The sequence below is a fragment of the Apostichopus japonicus genome, chromosome 16 (genome assembly GCF_037975245.1).
Source record: "Apostichopus japonicus isolate 1M-3 chromosome 16, ASM3797524v1, whole genome shotgun sequence".
NCBI lineage: Eukaryota > Metazoa > Echinodermata > Holothuroidea > Aspidochirotida > Stichopodidae > Apostichopus > Apostichopus japonicus.
This window is the reverse complement of record NC_092576.1, coordinates 3,028,667-3,055,076: the sequence shown is the minus strand read 5'-3', so window position 1 is coordinate 3,055,076 and position 26,410 is coordinate 3,028,667. Positions and strand designations below refer to the sequence as shown.

The following is a 26,410-nucleotide window of genomic DNA, read 5'->3' as shown; positions in this document are numbered from 1 at the left end:
AAGGATAATTAAGTGTGAATAACGACAAAAGCGATAGAAATATAAAACCTTCCAAATCTGCCCAGGACTTCATTTGGAAAGAATGTCAGCGTTTCACTGAGATATTGAGAACCAAATTATGCTCCTTTGTGTTAAATAAATACGTTCAATCTTACGTTATAAAATTTTATTTAAGCAATACGTTCGACAGTTTCAAACGACCTTAAATAAGTGCATTATTGTCCGTTTAACAATAAAAAACTATGGTTGTAAATTTCCAGACATAACATACTGTTGATGGTATTGGGAATCAATATCGGATCGAATGTATCATAACAATATAATAAAGACAAATCACATTGCAGATAAATGTAGCCATTGTGTTCGATTAAGCACCACTTTGGAACCTAAATTTATTATCTCTGTGCATAAAAATTAGCAAAAACGCAAAAGAATATGACACTACCATTTCGTATAGGATTAAGGCAATACAATCAAAGAAGCTATATGTCTATGACATTATTTTCACTGAAACTAGTTAACAGCGCAAATGATATAGCACACTGGCAATCCCAATATCACGTGCGTAACACGCTAGTATTCTCCGCATCCTTAATAGGAACTTTACAATATATTTTTTGTAATATTCTTGACTTAAATGCCCAAAAATGTGGAATGATCAAACCCTTCATTCACCTCTACATTATAAACAGTTCAAAACAAACGAAAAGAAATACATTTTCAGGTGCGTCAAAATATGTCATACTTAATAGTTGTGTTCTACGTTCAACTTAATTATTTGTTAAATTACTTCACTGTTAACGTGTTACTTCAACTCGTTGGATTTTTCAACGTCTATGAAAACATAACGCACAACCTTTTGGACCATTTATATTATTATAACAAATACATCAGTTAATTCTTTCTTGCCAGTCTTCACTGATTAACAAAAAAATTATGACCACTTTAATGAAATCTCTACTTAACTAAATTCCTTCCACTAGATTGATGTAAAACGATATAAAACTTCCGTTCGTATCCTTGTACAATATAAAAACATTAATTATTTTCGTTCTGAGCTAAGTCTACATTGCCCTCGTGTTCGAAAAAGAAAAATCCCTGGTAATAGTAAATTTCTCACTGTTTGTTCGACTTCCACAGTATTAGAAAAGTTTCGAAGCTTGGAGAGTTCAGCGTTATGTTGTATTCAACGACGCATCCGTCGATATCCGGCGATGGCCATATTTGGAAATCCATACAAATGAGTATCTTTGTGTTAAAAAATATACACCAATAGTATAACACGTTACATAACTCTATAAATCGTGCCCTCATCTAGCAATTTCATCACCGCAATCTCGACTATGTTTACAACTAACACAAAAACTTCGAACACGGTGATGAGAGAGAAGCCAAGAAACAACCCAAGAAGACCACCAAAGGCACTCAGCATTGTTGCGAGCTGTAAGTACAAAAGCAAAACAAAGCTAAGGTATCATTTTTTACAATCATCAACTTTACCATGAGCAATATTTTGTCCAATTTGAACAATGTTTGGAAATGTTATCGCTTGATGATCCAGGTTTATCGATCGAGAATCCTAGATTGCTGCCGATAACCAGTATTTTCGGTCGATAAACCAGGTTTGTTGAAATTACTTTGATAATCCGTGTTTATCAGTCGAGAATCCAAGTTTATCGATCGATAATCCTGGTTGATCGGCGACAATCCAGGATAATCGACTATTGACTGGTCATTTGGCGCTCCATATCATGGCATCTTCAATCCTCCGCTTCAGACCAACCATATGAATCAAAAAATTGCTAATGTGAAATATTTATGTTTACATGAATCTCTCTTTTTACTTACGGAGTAGGTTTTTATCTGTTCCACAAGCTGGTAGTTTAGTTCCTCGAAGTAAATTTTGACTCTTACGAGGTTCTTACTGTGTGAACAAATTGAACACTGATCAAATGAATATATTTCTTTTCAGAGTATGTTTGCAGTCTGCACAGAAAGCTTTAGCAGTTAGCATGTTTTGTGGCCTACCATACTATACTTTTTATAAGGAGATAAACCTTCAATGTTTTATTTCCTTCACATTAGTCAATATTTTCAAAGTACGAACGGATACATTATTTGAAGAAGGAGTTGATGTCACCCTGGGGCCGATTATCCGTAAAAAGGTTTGGTTGTCTCCCCGAGAAGAAAATAACACTTTAAAAGTTTAGATGTAAAATGGTGCATTATACAACATATTAAGGTTATAAATTAGATCTGTAATTAGAAGTTTTCGAACGATTCTGCTAAGTATTACATCTATTTTATTTATACGACAGCAAAAGAAGACACAACCACTTTTTCTTTTTCTTCTTGATTTCCTTTTAACCGGTTGCCAAACTTACCGAGTAACAGCAATGTCTTTCCACAGGTTGACATCGATGTTATCGTTATCTGTCACATTGAGCTCGTTATGTAGATGATACTTTTGAGAAAAATATAATAATTACGAGAAAATCAGTGAAAGACAAACTATTTTCCTCATTAAATATTTAATATGTATCGTACTATTTTGAAACATTTCCAGATAAAAATGTAAAAGAATGTGCTACAAGGAAGTCACCCCGTATATCATTTGTTTTAATTCATGAGTAGATATATATTTGACAAAATAGGATGGGATACGCAAACAAATTAAACAATATCAAATCGTTCATTTATTTAGAACATAATCGTTGCGCTTTCTGCATAAAAGCAATGCATATCCATCACCAGTTTTCTTATCAGTACATAATTCGCTCTACTCGTATACTCCTATGCTTAATGCATCTATTTTTTAAGTGTTGTATTTTGTAGAACTTTATTGTAACACCGCCTTTTTCAATACGTTTATTGCACGAAATTGATAAGACGATAACAGTTACTAACTACACGATGTCATCCAACACCATATGACTATTGTCATATTAGACAAGGAGACAATATCAATTTGCACTGTGTTGATATTATCTTTAGCATTGTAGCCCATGGCCTTTACATACCTGATACATTTCTGACGGCCAAACTGCGGAACTGATTTTCGTGTTGTATATGAATTCACTGCAATAACAAATTAAAAATAACTTATTTCCTCATCTGATTTGAGGAGACGCCCATGATCATAATTCCAGCCTAGGAAAACGGAATCACTGAAGCCAAAGAAGAGGAGCATCTTCAATGTGTAACAGCAAAACATTCTAGAATACCTAGTAAAGTAATTCTCATTGTATGTCATAGCCCATTGTCCTCAGAGTCTCAACTAACTACAAAACCGTAGTCACGTAACGGTGACATTGTATCAGTCACCGCTGATATTGAAACAGTTACCAAAATTTCTAACATCGTCAACGGGTGCCACCTAAGACAGTCGTCTAAGCTGTTACATCAAAGTATTTCACATGCTGTTAAAGTCCCCGATGCGTTTAAAACACGGAATGCATCACCATCTACGTCAAGGTAACTTTTTATCCATTGTACTGTTGGTAAACTACATCAATATAGTTATATTTGCTTTGTTACTATTACAATGGACGATAGACTATATAAGGATAGAAGATATCAAACGTGAAACGAAAGTGTTAAGTTTATGTTAATAGTTTACAGCTATTTTTAATTCAATAGAAAGCAGTCATTTACTGGCAGGGAACAGGACAATGACATTCAAGACCGTTGTTATGGAACCTTCTCTGTACAAACTGCTGGCACTTTGCTGTAAAATTGAGGGGGGGAAGCGAAAGTAATAAGTAAACAAAAATCACCATGCTATGATCATTTTAATTGTAGATATGGTTTGCAAGTAATGAAGGAAAGTCATATCAAACGGTTACACCTAAAACACGACACTATTATTTTGTTCTCATTAAACTACCTTAATATTATCAAAACAACAAATTTGATTAGTTTCATCGGAGGGCAAGTCTTACTAGAAAGGCTTTGATGTGATTGTTACATTTTGTTCGAACCTTTACTTATGAGATTATGTAATGAAGCAATTCTGATTATCAGTTTCATCGTTTCCCCATTATTTAATTACAGCATCCTCATTGTCAAGCTACCAAAATTGGTAGAAACAACATTGTAGAGATCTACTGGTTGAACTTCAATTGTTTTTTCATCTAATGTTCTATAAGATTCCAAAATGATTAAAATATCGTATCGCACTTTTAAGTAAAAAAATAATTATATCGTACACCAGTGCTTATTCTGTCCTATCTTTTGTTGTTAAATATAAATCTTAAAATAGCGGTAATTTGCATTTAGTTTTTACTTCAGTGTCAAAGCACGGTCTCTCATACGCGTCCATTATGTTGTACCCTTCTCCAGGCAAGCAGTTATTTTTTACAAATTATTCAATTTCAATCTTAACTTAGCATGTTCACGTACAAGTTCTAGTGAATCCAGTACCCACGGCATTGAGTTAAAAATGCTATCAATCTTCATATTCCCTCAAATAACCGTTGCAGGAATTTAGCATATAGTTGTTATTGTCGAATACTTACAGTTATTGTGGGAGCACTGGGCTGTATTCTGAAAGTCCTTGTAGATGTCGTCCACACAACCGCAACTTTTATTCAGATTATTCAGAAAGCATTTCTTCTGACAGGAGATAACACTGTAAATATAGTTTTCACCTTGTACATGATCGAATCCCTTCCCGTCGGTGCATTCACCATGAGGGAATGGCAACCGTTTTATTTCGACCTGTACAATGAGTGATTATACATAAAAAACATGGACTTAAAATTCAATGATATATTTATATATATATATATATATATTTATATATATTTATATATATATATATATATATATATATATATATATATATATATATATATATATATATATATATATATATATATATATATATATATATATATATATATATATATATGATCTTTTGATCTGACTTGATCATCGGTTTTCATCTTCACGGGGGTTGGCCCAGGGTCGTCACTCCGAGGGAGAAGTTGCTCTCCGACGTGTTAAGACAGGGGGCCAAAAGTACGATGTTGTCCTTCCAACTATTGCAAATGGATTAATGAAGAAAACAATAAATACCATAACTTGAATGTCTGTTTTCAAACTATCTAAATGAATATGAAAAGACGTTAATGTAACGCAAATAAAATTATTGTAATACATAACATGCGCATGAATACATTTATTACAGGAAACAAGCTAGGGTCGAATGGGAGAGAGGAGGAGGGGGTATTCCATGTCTGCTTCTGATCAAGGGAGTTGTACTCATGGAGGGCTAATCTGGTATTTAGCACCTCCATTCATAGAGAGTTAAACGGATCGACGCCCCTAGAGATAATGTATATTTGTTAGAAAATTGTATCGTAACGCCCAGTTGCCTGTTTATAATAATAATAGTGCTAACCTGGCGAAGTCCAATTGAGGTCACAAAACCAGGAGCGAGAGATATACCAATGTCTTCAGGAAAGGGGAATGAATTCCTTGGGTGGATAGCCATTCTGACGCCCGATTCCTCCGTAAGTAAACCGACGTATTCGGGGTTTTCAATGAACAACGTCAAGTGTAATCCTATTCATTAGTTAAGGAGAAAATTACAACATGGTGAAGAAGAAATAATACAAACGTTAGATATCTTTCTGATTTAACTACTAACGCATTATTGCGATATGTGTTATTATTTTGTTAAGGATAGTCAAAGAATAGTGTGCTCAGCTGAAAATTACCGTCTCAAAAATTATGTCATTATAGAAATCGTACATATTATAGAAAAACATATGGGGATAAATCACCTGGCCCCTGGTCATAGAAATATGGCATAAGGAATATATTATTATCTTCTTCTTTTTCTAGAATGTATAAGAAAAAGTAAAAACTTCAAATTAGGAACCGACGCCTGATTTGATACTCGACGCCACTCTCGATGACCGAACACAAACACAAGCTGAATAGACTTCTGAGTCGTAGATTTTTTAGTGTATACTTGGTCTACTCTGAGTGTACTGGTAGAAGCTTCTAACCAGGTACAACTTCTAACATTTGTAAGATATTTTAACTTCTAGATTTAGCCTACCACTTCTATATTATCCCGAATTACCGATATCAATGCAGCTACGAGTTAGGATATATCACCATCAAATAAATGAAATTACAGAAAAAAGGTAAGTTTATTTACCAAACTTTTCCCCAACTTTTGAAATTTTGCCACCGGCAATTCCAGACGAGTTGAAGGTAAAACAGTTGCCATATTGTTTGTTTTGTGAAACGTCAAAATGGCTGTTGAATAAGAGAATGAAAAGAATTTTACCTGTCACTTATGAAATAACTTACAATTTGTAAATTTGGTATACGAAGACATACGATTACCATATGAACAATATCAAGATAAATGAATAAACTTCTAGGGTGGTGGGACGGGATGGCATATTAGAACAAGGCATTTACACGATTAATCATGCATACTTAAATAAATCAACTGAAATATTGTAAATACGTTACGTTAGTTATTAAAGACACTTCAATAATAAATGTGGTAAAAAATTTCACCCTTACGGAATATGTAGATATTATTCGTTACCCATGAGATGTCCCATCTAGCTGGACAAACATACAAGCAACCGACATTAAAAAGCTATTTAGGCATTTGAAATCAAGCGTCAGGTTAAATATGTCCCTGATCTGTAAATAGGAGCTTTTATCCTCCTACCTAATCAGGATATAAATTCAAGTAAAAAAAAAAGAAAGTCATCCCGTCAAAATTGATTCCATGTTTAATAATAAATAAGCATTCCCTTGCTTATATACAGGGACGTAGCTAAGGCCTGATGATTGGGGGTGTAGTTGCTGAAATTCCAACTGAGCACTCCAACATTTTTCTGATTTTGATCAGATTTTATCTTGTTATCTAAACAATTTACTGATGAATGTCATCTTATGGGGCAAAGTTTTTCTCATGATGATAGCACTTTTAAGCTTTCGTAGATTAGCATTGAGTGTTTTATTGTATTCCATGGAGAAAATATGCATCCTATTTTTATACATAGCGAACAGGGTCAACCCACCCAATAGAACATTAGTACATAAATAAACCGAATTGAAGCTGGCGAAAGTTGTACAGTAGTTCCATTAGGCATTTTTTTTTTAGAGTATTCAAAATCATACGAAGTTTTGTACGGTGGAGTATAAGGATCGCGAAATACAATTTCTCAAAGTGGCAAGGAAAACGTGGTAAATATGACTGATTAAAGGTCAATTTTAACCAAAAGTTTTAGGTCATTCACAATCACAAGAATATATGAATAGGCCTAAGTAAAATAGAGTGCGACAGTCGGAAATTCCGACTGTCGCACTCAAATTTTCCAACTATCGTCAGTTTTACCAAGATTTACGAATTGCTACGAACGATTATGAGCTGTTATCGTTAAAGCATCACTCATAGACATGAAGTACAATTATTGATTAGAAGAAACCCCAGTCTAACATACCTGTGATTACACGGTCTACCATTGAAAGAACATTTTCGTATTAAATCTTCTGCTTGGTGACCAAACTTTGTCAATTCTTCCTTGGTGGGTATCAAGTATCTCGTAATAGACAATATGTTATCCGGCCCCAGGTTTTCAGGTAATTCAGGTTCGTTAATCCATTCAGGATAGTTTGAATCATAATAATAATAATAGGACGAGTCGCCATAGTATTCTGAAATTTCGCCTGGAATTATTTAAAGAAATGTTTGAAATAATTATTGTGTAATTTTAATCTGTTTCAAGAAACAATATCTATATAATGACCAAATTATTATCAGAGACTCAAACTTACTTTGTACGACATCACTCTGTCGGCTTTCGTCCAAGAGTTTGTGTATTTATGACGATCTTATTATTTCCCCTTCTACCAAGTTACATTTACATGTTAAAAACTGAAGGATTGAGTTATTAAATTTATTGGTATCCCAGGTTTATTCTGCCTCCATTCGGATCAGTAATGAGAAATTGGCAGTTAATTTCTTGCTGCAGTTTGTGCAATTTTAAATGTATGCGTTAATACGATACATTATGAAACCGCATGCTAACCCTCTTTCGGAGCATGACACGCAATTTAGCCTTACCTATCGATTATGAATATTTCTCTTCTCGAGACATAATAGGTATCTCAGTACTCACGCTTAATTCGGAACGCGGATTCCTCTTTGATCGAATCGCCGGTAGAAGAAACGGAAAAGTCATCATCCCAAAACCAACCATAGTCATCACCAGCTCCTGTAACTTTCCAAAAGTCATCCCGTTCGATGATTTGTTTCCATTTTTCATCTTTCTCCTAAGGAATCAAACAATATTCCTTTCAACGTGTAGGAACCCTTTCGACTATCAACACTCGAACATGACATAATATTCTGTTGTTTTTATTAACTTTGACATTTCTACGACGAGGATAAACAAGCTTTATTTAAACCTAATCTAAACTTTATTCAGTCGATAGGTTCTAACAAATACGTTGACGTCACAAAATTATCGTATTTATATGTTTCAGTTGCTACGGTTTGACTGAGAATGTCGAGAGCCACGTCGGTGACCCCAACAAAATAATATGTCATCCGGCCGTCTTCTTGAGGTGTCCAATTATCCTTGAGTATAAATATTATGAAATTGATTAAATAATGACGTTATTACGTTATTCAACCCACATTCTCATGGCTCTCAAGTGTGATAGAAATCGTCATAAAAAGAATCGATCAGTGACTTTCAACTATACAATTTGCAGTCGAGTGGGCCAGACTTTGATCCAAGGCCAGTATTTACTGCCTTAACACCGCCGGCTACAGTTGGGAGTAACACACTCTTAACTAACGTTTGCATATACCCACGTAACGTGCTTTTTGTTTCTGATTTAAAGCTCAGAAACACCCTTAAATGAATATTGGAAATGTTTATCTTCCATCCCAAAATAGCATGGACTCGCCCTTTGGGCGAAGGTTTCTGTTTATACTATGACCATTATTCTTGTTTTTTTCTTCAAATAGTTGTAACTGTTTTTCATAACACAAAAAAATACTGTGAGGTATTTGATACCATATGACTTATATCAAGGGAATCACTATAAAATATCTTATCCTCCTAGGTCTGAAAACGTCTGGAGTGTCACTATGATGTTTAACCTCTGCTTCAAGGCGCGACAACTATGTATGGAATATTTATGTTTACTCCTTTCAGTTGCTGCAAGTCCTATAAAGCTACATTGCAGCTATTCCCACGTTATACGGTAACCCAGGAAAGTCTGTTTCTCTCATTTCACTGCAAACAGGAAGTTCTTTATTTGTAACATGATATAAATAACCCGAAAACTCTAGGAACAATGATATTTGAATTACCAGTGTTGCCTTCTCGTCCCGTATATCCGCTTGTACACTGTTAGAGAAAAAAGGATATACTATTTTACGATAGAACACTGCCAGCCAGGAATTTTTCCCAAACATGTTGCAATTACGGAGTTTACAGCCAATCAGATTGTTCGTTACGTCAGTACCAATGATGACCATCGCTTGTAAGTTCGGAGACATACACTGACACTTAACTAAGTCTAGTTACGGGGTTTACCTTCAAAAGCCCTAACTTTACTTTAAATGCTTGGAACACATGTTGACCATGCTTATGATGCATACGATACATTCCATTAGGTTCATATTTACGTTTTCTAAGATTCGTCAGCCGTTCTATTGAAATCGGAATTCGGTTAACTTTAAATAATTACAATAATTGAATCATACCTTGGAAAATCATTTTAATTCCATCTTCAAAAACAATATGTATATATTTGTAAAACTTTTGTCCTCACACAAAGCCAAAAATATTTGATTTCCTTTTTATATTAAATCAAAGATGTACAGTATCATCCTTTAGAGGAGCAGTGCAATACTACGTAGTGTTATACGACATGATGGAGTTATTGGAAGCAGATATACGGGTAACAACTGGGAGTGTTCGTGTTGGATTGTTTCATTAATTAATGTGTGATTCTCTATTTCTATTATGTCAGATGATTGCCATCTCTCTTGTTCTCTAATGAGAGCTACGGATTTGCATAATGAACGCGTTACTATGGACAAAAGGAAAATTTTGAAAGAGCTGATATCAAAACAGTTCCAAAAGCTTGTTTAAATACCATACAAGGACAAAGCCTCTAAGACAGTTGATTAAACTGTACCACAACGGATAACAACCAACAGGGTGTACCGGTAATATAATGCCGCTAAGTTAGTTCAATGTATCATAAGAATTTATCGTTAACAAACATTGATTGCTGCATTAAGTGCACTATGAACCCATGATATGTATGGAACGCCGAAATGGAAATGTATAATGTTGTTTATTTCTATGTTGTCTGCCGTTTTATGCTGTTGTCTCCTTTCCTGCCGCTGTCTCCTTTGATGTTTTTTTTTTCCTTATATTGTTGTCTCTTTTAATGTTGTTGTCTTCTACAATGTTGTTGTCTCCTCCAATGCTGTTGTCTCCTCCAACGTCGTGTCTATTTTGATGCTGTTGTCTCATTTAATGTTGTTGTCTACTTCAATGTTGTTGTCTTTAATATTGTTGTTAATGTTAATGACGTTGCCCCATCCAGTATCTACCGAAAACGCGCGTCCTAAACTTGGACTTTATAAACAGCAATAGGATAGCAAAGCCCACAATATGGCTCACATTCCTTGCAGTTAAACTTAAACTACACTGATCCTTTGAAAACATTATGAGAACATTATTTTTACAGTGGGCATAAAGTTTGATCGAAGAGTTTTGCTCTCCTCATTTTTACCCATACAATGACATCACATAGCCTGTAGTTTTGATCCATGCAATGCGGTAAATTGGTTATACCAATTAAGGCTGTATATTATATACCTAACGTTAGGCTAGGTCTGTACCTGTAACTTGACAATATATCTTTTTTTCTTAAGTTGACAGACTTTCGTAGGTTCTTCACTTATTTTACAGAGATTCTGTCATTTCTGTTATCACTTTGTTTGCATAACCTACTAGCCCTACAAGATGGGCTAGTCGGTCTCTCTCGGACATTTTGGCTAGTTCTGAACCACTGATTTGTTAAATATGAAATCGTAGCTTTACGACAGAAAAGTGAGCAGCGCCGCCAGCATCAAAGGAGACAACAACATAATTGGAGACAACAGCATCAAAGTAGACAACAACGTTGAAGGAGAGAACAACAGTAAAGGAGACAACAAGATAAAGGAGACAACAACATCAACAAGAAATAATAACATTGAAGGAGACAACAACATTAATTGAGACACCAACATTAAAAGAGACAACAACATTATAACAGACAACATAGAAGTAAACAACATAATTACCTTTTCAGCGTTTCAATGTTACTGAAAAAAGGAAGAAATGTATACCAATGCACAGCCTGACGCCTGAAAGTTGTCCATGTGACTACTTGATCTTCGGCTGAACTAACGTAAGAAGTTCTCGGATTTCCTTCCCATTCATTACCTAGCGCAAATCATTATATCAATACTGTTGTTTCCCTGTTCAAAAACACAACTAAAATAGGTGTTTCTACTCAGATAGCGCGCCTATCTATTTAGCTACCTTAAATCAGACATTTCAAAACTGTGCTGACCATTTATCGACCTTAATTTGTTTTGTTTTTTATGTGGATTGTCAGCAACAAAATTAAAAAATAAGCAAACTTAGTTTATCACTATTTGTCTATCAAAGAGCAGGGGCGTATCCAGGGGGGCGCAACAGGCGCCCCCCCCCTATTGGCCGTCAAAAAAATAAAAATAAAAAAATTGATGACGACCTTTAAGTGAGATGTCGGTGATCGCTCAACCCCCCCCCCCCCCTCCCGTATGCTTTATTTTTTGTTTGCCAAAAAAAGGTTCTGGCGAAGTTCGGCGGCATAATAGTTTTAGAAACATAGATGGTAATTGTGTTTGTATTATCACTATAAACACTAAGTGACATGCCAGCCATACTAAATTGTGCATTTTGTGTCCATATTTACTGGAAATGTTGCTTATTATTAAGGTCGAAAAATGGATCACATATGGCCATGGGCGGCGATCCTGGGGGGAAGGGGGAATATATCCCCCCATGAAAATGGGTGGAGGGGATGTAATACACCATATCCCCCACCAAATGCCAGGGATAAGAATATTTTCATGCCTACATTCAAGGGCGTAGGAACCGGAGAGGCTGGGGGGCGCCAGCCCCCCAGTGAAAAATGTGGAGGGGCGGAGGTATCATTCCGCCCCCCCCCCCCCCCGCTTCGCAAGTTAGAAAACCCCTTTTTCATTTCCAAATGAGAAAAAAAATCTCATTTGGAGCACCAAATTGCATCTAAGGCCAGGTGAAAATACAAAATTAAGCTTACAAAATGGAGTGGGTGTTGAAGTGTGCTATATTGCACCAAATTGCATCTGAGGCCACCTGGAAATGCAAAAAATTTCCAAAGGGGAGGGGGACACCCCTCCCCTTAGACCCCTCCCCCGGGCCGGCCATCAGTCTTCAGCCCCCCCCCCCACTCAAAAGTACCTTCCTACGCCACTGCCTACATTTATGCATGATCGTTAATGTACGGCTCTTTTTTAGCTTCATTTCTCGCCTACCATAAACGCAGTGCGATCTTTTCATATAAAGCGTCTTTATAAAGCAAGAATAGTTGACTGTAGGCTTCATTGGCCCTATAACAACAAAATGTATTATTGCGCCCACGGTATTGATATAGTACATATATGCACCCTCATAGTATTCATATAGGCCCTATAGTAGGCCTACACACGTACATGTTCCCTCGAACAGCTGAGAATCTCATGTTACCAGGGTAATACGTTTCACCTGGATGCCCTAGTAATCGGTACCTAGGAATGTAACTATGTGTTATTGTGTATTGCATGTGTATAGGCCTATAATAGCCTGCATGAGGCCATTTTCTTCATCGAATAATATAAAAGAGCTCTCGAACATTCTAACGTTGCGCCTGAAACAAGATTGACAGGGGAAATTTTCCCAAAATAACACCCGATCCTGATTATGAGATATTTCGGACATGACATCCCTATTTTAAAGTTGGGTATATGCCGCTTGGAAACCTCGGGAAGTGCCGTTTCCGGCCATCTAGAGGGTTTGTTAATCCCAAAATTTTCTTGTACGCTTCACGCCAACTCATGGTGGCGCTTCGCTTAGATAGTCAACAAGGTCATACCCCCCCCCCCCACTCGGAAGTACGGATCGCCGCCCATGCATATGGCACCATTTTGCATTTCAGCCCTTCTTCGAAAGCAAAAATTGTCCACCCCTCCCCTTGGACCCATCCCCAGGACGGCGATCATTCATGCCTGACGCCCCCCCCCCCTATTGGAAAATCCTGGATACGCCCCTGAAGAGTTACTTTTAAGGTAATGGACGAGAGTAGCGATGCAAATGTTACATGTGCAGCAGTTCCCTCGGTCTGTACCTGTCGTACAATATGCCAGCGAAAATCCGGAGAAAGTGTTTGTACCTGTCGCATGGAGGATTTGTTTTCTCTGACAAATGCATTGTTCCATACCAAACCTCCAAACCTCGTTAACAAGCGGAAAGTTGCTCGCACTTGCAGCACAGTACAATTATACACAGTAGGCCTATAAGATACGCAGAACTGAGATACGGATTGAAATCTCGAACACCTGGGAACTTTACGGTAACAGTACCCAGATCCGAATGTTGTTTTCTAGCTAAAGGTGAGAATGCCAAATTAAAGCAATAAATCTATTAAGACTATATTCAGAGGCGGCATTGATTTTATTTTAAAATCGGGGAATACGTTAAGACAAGATTTGCCGAGAGAATACTTTTAAGCAAATAATATATTCTCGTCATGTGTACTATGCTATACTGTACAAGTTTCCTAATTCAGAAGTTAGTGTACATGACAGGAGACGCCTTATAAGGATGAGGTGGGTGGAGGGCGGATGAGAACAAATTGGCGCGATATTGGAAGTGCATACTGTGTCACCAAAGTATTTCAAACGAGAAATAGGATCCTCTAAATTGAACCCCCAATCATGCTTAATTTATAAACACAATATATTACTACTTGCTTAGTTATTGTGATCACAATCTGAATCAGTTATAGTAAAGTAATGATTTAGTAAAGACATTTTTTGTTACTTACCAAACGAGTTCGTCTCATTTTATTAAAGTTGCAGATTGTAACGTCTGGGAACTGTACAGACTCGCTTGTTACTAATTCAACGTTAGTATGGTATGAATAAAATGTTGACATCAAATTCGATGCTTCTACACAAAAGATTACAAACGACGTTGCCAAAACACAAAACCAAATCAGTTTCTGAGGAATTGTGGGTTTTTGAATGACAAATGGTATACCATGAGCTGTGGTTTCGTCAGCAAAATCTTCTAAAACTTCAGGAAAGTTGACTTTACGTCCTAAAATCGATCCCATTTTGTTATATAGCTCAACTCCTTCGAGCACTAAGCAAACTATTCAACTCAGCATTGAATAGTTAAGTAAGATATCACGGAAATAAACAGACTCTATTATGTATATGTGACTCTAAACAAAAGCGTTTGATTGGATATAGGAAAGTTCTGCGGAAACTGGAAACGCCCCTAGATAACTTTCCAAAATGCACAAACGTATACACGTCCTACTGGATGGTTGCCAATAGGAACCATCATTACAACATACATTTACAAGTTACATTTTAACTTTTACGTGTTTACCAACATAGGTCTTTTGTCGTCTATAAAGATCATTTCAGTAACATTTGTGTTTCTTACCTTGTTATAATTTAATGAGTCCACATGCAAAGTACCTAATGTGGTATTCCTGGCTTTGTTTACATGCAATCACCATTTAAGATACATTCTTTTGTGTAACGTCGTCCTACTGTGTCACGATACTCTCAATTGTAGGAATTCATGTTCGATGTGTCGCACGCACTGCTTATCATACCATCTTAAAATGTTACATTTTGAAACATTTAATATTTAAAAGTTAGACGGCATGACGTTTACATCCTAACAGGATATTCTTTAAATCCTAGCAGGATCTTCTTCAGTTCACCTCTGTACAAGATTCTGTTGGTTGAAAACGTCAGGCCTCTTACACTTACATGTTTAGCTACATTTTTTTCAGTAACATAATCATTATGCAAATATTTTGTTCCCTCAACAATTTGAATCATGATAGGTAAAACTAACGAGAATTTTTTTCAAACATCTTTATATTTTAGTAGCTGTAGTCTACATAGGATCATAGCTATTTACTTGTAGATTATGCTCAAAGAAAATTCATAATAACTTAATATTATTGGTCCTATGTAATCCCATCTGGAAATGGTTTTTGATAGCTGTGGTATAAGCTTTCTATTTACATGCAATAACAATGATGCAGACATTCATAATATACGTGTCTATGCCACGGAAGTTGTTCCCGCTTGGCACAATGCTTCTTTTAATGTCCCGGAAAGAGAGTTTGGAATCCAAATCATTTGGAAAAACTCCTATATCAAAGTCAAAAATAACACAACCTTGATCGTTTTATGTTCCAGAGAGGGGTTATTTATGAAAAAGATGTTCTGAATCGTGATGAGACGGTCATTCCCTATGCCACCTTTCTTATTACATTTAATTTAAATACGTGTCCATTTACTGTTTACTGGGGTCTTATTTCGGCCATTCCAGCCGGCTGGAGGGTACCGTCTCCTCTATTTACAGAAAGTGCCTGGGACCCTCACAAACTAATGAAAATGTGTCTAACTTTGTTAACAATATTTATAGTTCAAATTTTGGGAGCAATTCCAAAGGAGTTGCAACACGAAAAGTTTCATTTTCTTTGACGACAAAGTATGAGTCCTCGTGTTTTCAGTGTCCATTGTATTCGGTTCTGGAAGCTAAACTCCAATATTTTTCAATTTCATTTTATTCACCTTATAATACGGACGAATATGAACTTAATTGATATTCCTTTATGTTATTCTTGCAAAGAGAGAAGGAGGCGTTAGATAATTAACTTTGGCAATGTCATGTGGTTTCTTCATTTCTTTTAGACGTTGAAGACAGTTTTCTGATCCGTCAGTTCATTTTCGCCAAAGAAGACATTTTCATTTGTTACAAAACGACTAATAAAGCATCCTTTCAACTTCTTATTTTTGAACCCAAAGTATCATATTTTAGATTGTAAGCAAACTAATGTGATTCCGACTATTGATGAGTTATTTTATAACCTTAAATTCTTGTTAGAAATGGAATTGCTAAGTAAAGTAAAAGTAAACGTTTCTTTCATTATGAGAAGCTGCTTATGGTTTTACATTTATACTTGTTTGGTGCTTATGTTGCTACAGCCTCTGCCGTTGTACATCCTTCCATAGGAATTGATATATGTTTTCTTTACATTCTGATGTAGCAGTCATAGAAAAGGACATATCCAAAATATGTAAGCATCTCTTTGAACTTTATATACCTGCATGGCAAGGCTCTGTGAATTTGATGAAAATAACAAGCCCCTGGTTCACACCAAAGTTAAGTTCAGAAAATTTGATAACCCTTCTGATATCGCACTTTCATAACTATTTAAATGAGAAATAATTTCATGGAATAATAGCAGCGCAGCGTAGGTACAGGATACATCATTCTTGTACGAAAAATGACGGTTGGCCCCAGTTGTGTAAACATTATCCATTACATGTGGTAAAATCTTCTGCAAACTTTTAAAGCAATAACTGTTCAGGAAATTCTAACTTTTTGAATAGGAGAAGTCAAGGCAGTTTTCCAGAAACGTGGTATATAATTATGTTCAATGCTTTCTTGGAACAAAATGTGTAAATTGGTGGTAATTCATCACAACAGTATTTAACGCTTACCAATGAATTTCCACATGCAATCTACTCCTTTTACGCTGTTTTGAATTGCCTACCTACATCATTATAATCTAATGCGTATATCCTCGTTGACATCAGGCAAAGACAAGTTATTCCGTTCTCCGTTAAGAAATTTTCATTAACTTTAACGTTACTTCTGCATAGCTCACATATTAGTTTGATAATATAACAAAACGAAAGGTGATTTCCGATCGGTTGTTAAACGTTTACTTTGGAAGTTATGGACATATTTGTTGTTTCATCTTGTGTCTCTCATATTTCCTGGTTTGCTTCAATCGACCGATGTTTGTCTTGGCAGAGTTCTGGAAATTCTATTCTCTGTATGTATTATTTTAATCATCTCCGTTAGTTTCCAAAAGTAACCTTCAAGGTATCAAGATACAGGCTGATGAATCTCTAAATTGAAAGCAAAACACATTAACAAATAAACAAATGTATCGCATTTCAAGATGTCATGGTTACATCATATTTGGCAACTATGATCCAAGTTTTGGTTTATTTAATTACTGTAGTTCCAAACTTCCATAGCTAGAGGAAAAACACATTGGGATAGTGGTTTGAGCTAATAGACTGTGTGAAGAATGCTTTCACTTCCATATCAGATCCACCGCCTTTTGTCAGATCCACCGCCTCTGCATACTCCATAGAGAACTTTGATTATGGTAAATTCATAGTTACATGGAACTAATCTGTCATGAACATTTTTCTTTCTCTTCAATTTACATGAGTATCCCTTTAATTTAACTTTACATACTTATTTTAAAAGTAATCTATTAGATCAAGAACTACTGGTACTACGTTCACGTTTGATATTGGTACAATGAAATTCAGATGATAGTTTTACTTCAGGGGAATGTATCTATGATTGAAGTATCAATAACTTCATTCCACCAATAATCAAAACAACAACAATAACTCCGGAATGTTGCTTAGGTAGGCGATCGTGATTTGTTGTTTCCGGATTTAGCCACATATGAGTTGTTAAATGTGTTATGAATCGAACAACGAGAACAGGCCACATTGTTAAGTCTGTCTACAAACAGATACCTCACAAGATGGGATTTCGTGCTACACGTACCGGTACTTCATGTATCTAGTTTCGTTCATGTGAGTTTTCGATAAAGGTAGGGAACTAAGCTTGTCGCACTCTGTTATGATATATACAGATATCAGACACAACGAGATGTAAGACAACTACCCACAGGCTGCCCCAGTGGCGTAGGAAGGTACTTTTGAGTGGGGGGGGGGCTGAAGACTGATGGCCGGCCTGGGGGAGGGGTTTAAGGGGAGGGGGTGTCCCCCTCCCCTTTGGATTTTTTTTGCATTTCCAGGTGGCCTCAGATGCAATTTGGTGCAATATAGCACACTTCAACACCCACTCCATTTTGTAAACTTAATTTTGTATTTTCACCTGGCCTTAGATGCAATTTGGTGCTCCAAATGAGATTTTTTCTCATTTGGAAATGAAAAAGGGGTTTTCTGACTTGCGAAGCGGGGGGCGGAATGATACTTCCGCCCCTCCACATTTTTCACTGGGGGGCTGGCGCCCCCCTCCCAGTCCCCCGGTCCCTACGCCCTTGGAGTTGTCAGGCGCATGGTAATAAGCTTTTGGGACTCTGTACTCAAATCAAATTGATCAGAACTTCAGAAGAAGCACGTATAACGTTCATCCAATCCTTACTTTAAGCCTAAGGTTATCACGTTTCACGAGACTTTCAGATTTTGAACTCTGTTGACCCCAAACAACCTTTCACATCCACCAGTTTCAACAGGATACTTGCACTCAGAGAGGGGGAGCTGCCTATCACACTTTTTGAGTTATCATGTTCACAGAGTTTGCACACTTTGATAACCGTTTAACGCAAACGACCTTTGACCTCTACAAAATTCAATAGGTCCTTGTTCTCAGTACGTTGGATCTACTGTACATACCAAGTATGACGTTTAATAAGGATCCACTTTTTTGAATTATCGTGTTTACAAGGTTTTCAGAATTTGACCAATGTTGACAGCAAATGACCTTTGACCTCCACCAATTCCAATAGGTTTCTTGTACTCACCAAGGGGAATCTGCATATAAGAAAGTATGAACTTTGAAACTTGTGCTTTTTGAGTTGTTTATAAATGTTATCAGACTTTCGCCTCAGTTAATCTCAAATGACCTCCACAGAAAAGAGTCGGGTTCTTTTACCCGATAAGACGAATCCACATACCAAGCATGAAATTAACCACCCATCATGAGCTTTTTGAGTTACCGCGTTAACAAGCAAGTGTCACATACACATTCACACACACACAAGTGAACACCATCTCATAGAATTCTTACGCCTCCGGCAAAGAATAACAAGTGATGACACAAATTGATGCAGTTCCTTTGACATTTTCTGCCACAGAGGGCCTTTCCATTCACTCACATTCAATTAAAGGCTTCAAATGATAGATTTATTTCAATATGTAGTCAGGCGCCTGCATGATTTAAAAGAACTGTTTTCTTTATCAGCTCTGACTAAAGTTCGTTGCCGAAGGGTAACATTTTAATAGAGCTATTATTCTTCATGTGAACATATTGCAAGAAATAAACATGAAGCTGTGAGACTATGCATTTTCATAACTTAAACATCGTGCCCTTCAAGTGCCCTGCCCCCTCCACCTCGGTTGCTGTACTATAAAACCGATGGCGTCTACATATATGCCATGCCACCTTTTCAAGTTTATATCGATACCTTACCTATATCCAACTGTCAGCTTCATTGGATTTCGAACCCACAACCTCCACCCCGTGCATTTATTCTATAAAAGCTTATTATTACTGTACAAAATGCATGCTTATGTCAAATACGATGATTCCACACGCTATCCGCCCTTAGTTATAAATGCATGCATTCGATAACACTTCTATCTAAACTATGTTACTACACCTGTGCCTCAAACATTTCAACAAATACCAAATATATGATGTTAAACCAATACAACGGTAACTGTATCAGTATTTAATCATATTACAACCGACACACAACGACAAAGCAGATTGATGTACTGTATCTATAGAGAAACCACAGCGTAAATAAACGACTTGCATTGACCTTATTAATCGCATATATCGAACTATATATTTACAGCCAAATTTACCCAAAATCGTAAAATGGTTTTCAGAGAGATTATAGATTACATGGCAGTTTGCTTCTCTGCATCTCTTTCTGTTCCCTCGTGGTTTAGAATTGCTGGGGGGGGGGGGGGGAGGGATCCAGTTATATCATCAACAGCGATGGTACGCGTATGTCCGACCTTGTTAATATAATTATTTTACAGACAGACATTTGACGAAAAAGGAAACAATTCAAATTTTGATGAAATTGGATTAACTCGGATGTACGACAAGCTTATGATAATAATCTTCACAAAAGGCAATATACGTCACTAGACTACGTCAACCTGACATCATCAACGAGATGAACTGGAGTAGAGATTTCACGGGCTGCTTGCCTATATGGCGGTTGTGTGTATGACATATATGAAAATTATGACGTTACTATAGCAACATGTAAAGTCGTTACTTTCATATCATAAACCTGTAAAAAAACTTCTCTTCCAGGTGCGGCCGTCACGCAAATGCACAGTATCGGGGTGTCGCGCAAATATTCTGTATTTTGCAAGATTCCAACCCTTTTCCCCATCCGCCCCCACCCCACCCTGCCACCCTACCACACAACAAACAGTCTTGTTTAAAAACAGTCAGTGTTGTATCTATGCCTCTTGTACAGGATTCAATTGAACTTAAATTTACAACAATGTACTGTATGCTGCTTACAAATCATAGGCATATATGGTAGATACTGCATGGATTCACATGTCAGTACTGAGAAAACAATAAACAAAGAGCAGATTTCTATGCTTTTATGTATGTTTTGCTTATCGGCCAGTAACAATTTGTTGAGAGTTTTGCATAATTTCAATCTCTTTGATAAGTTCTTTGCGGTGAACGGATAACAGCTACGTCGGTAAAATATTTTCCAAACTAGTGTCTGCACTTTACGTGTGTCGGTATATATTCAGTCAGCCTATAGTCAGGTATAAAACAGCTATCAGATTGCGCGGTCAATGAAAGAATAACCACAATCAGCTACGGTAGGCAATAGTCTGCTTAGAAACAGTGTTGTGAACAGGGGAGGTGTCGGGGGGGGGGGGGTGGGTTCTCTTCCGTCTGATGTCGGCAGGATATAAACTTTTATAGAAGGGCCTGAGAGGAATCAATTATTTTATAAAGGAGGGTGTGCGGCCCTGAGGTCGTTGAAGCTGACTCCAATGTAGGAAGAACAATGTTAAACTTCACTTTCATGAGTCTATACAGTATATATGTAGGCCTAGCAAAAGTTCACGACTGCCCAACAGGATCACGACCCATCACAGTGGCGTAGGAAGGTACTTTTGAGTGGGGGGGGGGGCTGAAGACTGATGGCCGGCCTGGGGGAGGGGTCTAAGGGGAGGGGAATTTTTTTTGCATTTCCAGGTGGCCTCAGATGCAATTTGGTGCAATATAGCACACTTCAACTCCCACTCCATTTTGTAAAGTATTTTGCATTTTCACCTGGCCTTAAATGCAATTTGGTGCTCCAAATGAGATTTTTTTTCTCATTTGGAAATGAAAAAGGGGTTTTCTGACTTGCGGAGCGGGGGGGGGGGGGGGGCGGAATGATACTTCCGCCCCCCCCCCATATTTTTACTGGGGGGCTGGCGCCCCCCCCCCCCCCAGCCCCCTCGGTTCCTACGCCTTTGGGCTGCCCGTTCGACGAAAAAAGAAACATACAGAACAAACAAAAAGCAGGAAATTATTGATTGACACGTTAAGTAAAGCAAATTTAATTGTCTCTAATATGGGGTATGTTATTGTATGTTGTATTGGCTGATGAAATAACTTGGTCGTTCGCGCTACTGTGTCACCGTATCTAAAATGATATTACGAAATACAGGCATACATAATATCACATCACCCCTTTTGTATCTAGTTCACTTGTTTGGCAAAATTTACGCCATTGCAATAAGTTCCTGCATCTTCTATGATCCTTTATTTTGTTTTAGTTTGCTGGTTAAAGTAGAACTGATCTTGATAATTGTCAAATTTTCAGTATTGAAGATGCTTTATATTGGGATTGCTCATATTAATATTTAGTTGGATTTTTGTAGTGTTGTGACTAAAGAAGGATTGATTTAAAATACATGTTTTGTCAAATTATTGACCCTAACTCGTTCTAAAACAATTCAACACATCATTGTTGACTTAACATGCCAATTCCAATGCGATTCAAGCCTACAGTTCTGTATTCAATTAAATGTGCTCTTTGTTTACAATGCAACTATTCAAACGTCTGATATTTTATGTTTTCCTTGAAAGCAAATAGATCCAACTTATGTTTGTCTTACATAAGATAAAATACATTGTTATAACCCAGAACAATCAATTTGCAGACCAAGTTGAGCTACTGAATTGATATTCTTCAATCAGAGGGTCCGTGATCCTACATGCTCCATCAACTCAATTGGACATAAACCCGCTTTCCAAATGAAAGATTTAAGCAATGAACTATAAATGCAGTGTAAAGATGGTCATTTCAATATTTATAGATATTAACTCTTTGATTTTCTTAATTCTTACCCTCAGATGCAGTGATGATGCCCTATTCGAGGAAAATGGATAACAGGCTGCATATGCCAATGTCAAGGAAGCTCATAAATATATATATACCTGGAACAAAGGATTAATGAAAAGTACACGATTTCATTATGGCAAATACCAAATACATTCCACATACATGTCCCAATATTCGTAAGATGTTCATAAGATTTAATTTCTATATGTGTGCAAGAGAAGTTTACATTTAGAAGAGAGGAATCACTTTAGGTAATATCTCTATGATTGCCAATTTCTCCACCCACAGCCTCTACGCACAACCTCATCTAATCACATCACAAACTGTTAAATCGGGGAATAATGTCCTCATAGAAGGTGGAATTGAATCATACAGGCAAGACCTGGATGTGACATGACAAACTTGACTGCTCAACTCCCTGTGATTGGTCCATTGGTGGACCAGGATCACGTTTAAAGGACGTAAAAGTTCTGATTGTAGTAAAAATTAGTGAACTGGTAGGAGTGACTTCAATCTATGTATATGTTAAGCAGTCGTTACAAACTGACTCAAAACTAACTGTTAATAGCATTAAAGAGGTTTTCTGCCAAACTTCGTCTGTGTTATTTGTTTTGAATGATGTCGATGAATATATTGATGATGGAAGTAGAGTAAAAATGACGTTTAAGGCTATTTTTGAAAGGAAATGTTTCCAAACTTTGAAATTTTGTGCTAACAACACGTTCACCGTATGTACCGGAGATCGAGATAAGTATCTTCGTTGTAGCGAAAGATGATGATGCGACAGAGAGAATCTCTCCAGGATAATCCCATTCTTGGAAATCTTTGTCAGGATATACGACCATGACAGGTTACTTTCGTCACATGATTTCATATTTTCACGATCATTTCACAGAAATTTTCACAAGCATATTCAGCATACAAACGTTGATGGGGAGTCAAACATCCAATGCTTAACGAGGTATCTTATGAACACTTTGTAAGATATTCTACTGAGTCATGGACTAGATATTACCTCTGTAAATTCTAGGGAACGAAGTTTTCCATCAATATTTACGTATTGGAATCTTTGTTGAAGTTCTTGAGAAGAAATACGCAGCGCTAAATTGGCAAGAATTAACTCAAGAAAGGTCAGATATAATAATAGTGTGTTCTGTGAGTGGTATGCAGCACTTTACGTTATGGGTGTTATTGAAAGTCTTGGCAGTTAATTTGAAACCTCTAATGACGAATACTTAATTGAGTTGTTAGAGGAATTATATCCATCTGATTATCAGCACCTTTATCGATTTGTCTGTGGAATATATCCGGACGTAGCTAAACATATTATTTATTAACTCCGAGATATGAAGGCAGCGAAAGTTTACAATTATCGGTATCCTTGAGCAGATTGGGAGCAGTCACGTTTGTACAGAAACTGTGAAAGGGTTCTGTTCTTAGCCAATCCATTTATCACATGTAGACAGTCAACGCTAAAGATACTGCCTATAGCTTCTCATTGTGAGATACGAATTAAAGAAAACTTCTACATAAATGTTATTTTCCTATCTTAATTTCAAATATAAGAACGATGTTATTGATAAATAATAGAGGTAGCTTCCAAAAGAAAAGTAGGAACCTTGTTATACTGATCAGTGTCGTTATAATAGTAGAGGACACACCTGAAATATTAGCCTCGAATATTACTTAATAACACATTTTCTGCATTTCAGGTTACAGAATCACGTTTAATGCTGCATGAAGCCATCAAATTGGACAGAAAAAAACTTGCAGGATCTATTCATCTATGCAGCCAGTTGTGAAAACTTAAGCTCAGTCGCGTAAGTACTATATTCGTATTTTGTATCTCAGGTTACAGTATCACGTCTGATGCTGCATGAAGTCATTGACTCGATGGATATTTTTAAAAATGAATTTGTATTTACTTCCGACCTTCAAACTACTCTCGGTCAACTCTGGATTGAGATGACTGCAAACAATTAGACAGTGCAACACTTACAGGATCTATTAATTTAAGCAGACAGTTGTGAAATCTGAAGCCCAGTCGCGCAAGTACTGAATTCATCAGTGTGTGCTACAAGAATTTCAGCTTATTCACAGACCTTGCTATAGAGAATTATAAAATGTTGTTTGTATCAGCTTATGTTGGAAAGTTTTAGAAAGTATAAAGACAACACAGAGCTCAGCAATCCATAATCGTGTGTTCGATTCCGTAATATAACGATAATTACAAATTCAATTAATTATTAATTCTTGCTTATGCTCTCGTAGAACAATATAATACTCTTTTATTAACTGCAAGTAATGCAAGGTTTTCAGCACCCACGGAGATGACCAATAATATAACACGTTCCTTAACGAAGCTGTTAGATTAACGATCTATGTTGCTTACTTGCGCGTGTTCATATTACAAGCCTATCGCACTATCGACCGACATTTTCTAACTGAGAAAAACCATAGAAGGAAATGTATATCGTTAATAGTATGAGATCGTGTTAAAGTTAATACATTTCCCATATTTCATAGATTTACAAAAAAATATAACCCTTGCACTCCCCAATGGTGATCATATAATTGTCCCCCTGGGGGGGGAAATATTTACACATTGTAATTACTTAAAATCTGTTCATTTTGTCAATAGGGACCCAAGTATTGACAAATAGGTATTGAAGTGAGGTTCTAATTTTTAATTTTTTTTTTTATAATTAAGCTAATTAGATATGTAAATATGCAAATGAGGTTATGATACAAACAATGTACTTTTTTTGCCCATTTGAAATTATTTTGATGAAATCTGCTGGACTTTTGATAGTTTGATGAGTTCAAGACATGTTATTTCATAAGTAAAATATAATTTTATGTTTGAATGTGAGGAATATGACTGATTTCCCCCCCCCCTTTCTCCAAAGTACTGTATTATGTTATACAATGGTAGCCACGCGTAACGGTAAGTCATATAGGCTATACCAATTGCGCTACGACAGTACATGTATACACAATACATAGTACATACAGTGTGCAACTGTGCGGCTTACCATATCAGAATTTCAGAATTTCATCGTCAGAATCTTCTTCTCCAACGGCTGGATGGTCAAATTGCCCATAAAAAGAAGGTCTAACGCCTCTTAGAAGTATTTAGCCATGATAATATGTGCTAAATAGTTACCGTTTCAATTACGTGAGTGATTGCATTGACCCTGACTACGCGAAGCATATCAACTGTGGTTGACCGAAATTCTATACCGTAGAAATGCTCGAGTTGAAATGCTAGGGATTACTCACAAAGTGGAGGCGCTATTGCTAAATTGTTTCTACATATCCCAGCGTTTCAGTGTGGCGTTTCTGGAGAGCTAAAAATCTACTCTGTAGGGTGAGGCATTCTGGAGAAATAATTTCGGAAAAAGGTTCGTGTTTTTTAGACCAAAAAACGTATTTTCTGACATATTTTCTCCAAATGTATAGCCATCTCTCTACATATGCCTGTGAGGCTCCTGATTTGATTCCTTGTATGTCTTAGCTAGTTGTATGAGATAGGGTCAGTTGACTTGACATTTTTCACTGTTCTCAATATTTTTTTGAAAAAAAAAAAGTCAACACGACCGGTTTTTTGAATGTAAACAAATCATTGAAGACAAAAAAAAAAAAAGACCATGTGACCCCCTCGGAAAAATGTTGTTAATTGATGCAGGCTGTCTTATGTGCAAAATAAAACTATGGGAAGCTCTCTAGTGTATTCCTATCTCGAGTAATGACTTTCTAAAAACAATGGTCCACATTTGGACCACCTGAAGGGAAGGAGTCGATGGATGGTAACATCGTCATAGTTTGTGATGACTTCAGCATAAATAGCTCTACACAAGCTACT

At 36.7% G+C, this 26,410-nt stretch overlaps 1 protein-coding gene across 2 annotated transcripts; it reads right to left on the bottom strand.

Moving 5' to 3' along the window:
• Positions 1-345: 345 nt before the first annotated feature.
• On the bottom strand, positions 346-25,851 carry LOC139982443 (degenerin mec-10-like). Of its 2 annotated transcripts, none has more exons than XM_071995315.1 (11): positions 25,581-25,851; positions 8,160-8,313; positions 7,482-7,707; positions 6,173-6,273; positions 5,405-5,568; positions 4,518-4,719; positions 3,655-3,727; positions 3,021-3,078; positions 2,385-2,464; positions 1,849-1,924; positions 346-1,441 (listed from the first exon to the last, which is right to left on the bottom strand). In XM_071995315.1, exons 1-11 carry the CDS (start codon positions 25,581-25,583, stop codon positions 1,286-1,288), a joined length of 1,293 nt encoding a protein of 430 aa, XP_071851416.1. In that variant the 5' UTR covers positions 25,584-25,851; the 3' UTR covers positions 346-1,285. The 2 variants fall into 2 exon arrangements, with proteins under 2 accessions (XP_071851416.1, XP_071851415.1); XM_071995314.1 differs by lacking the exon at positions 25,581-25,851 and adding an exon at positions 14,170-14,515.
• Between the last annotated feature and the right edge of the window lie 559 nt (positions 25,852-26,410).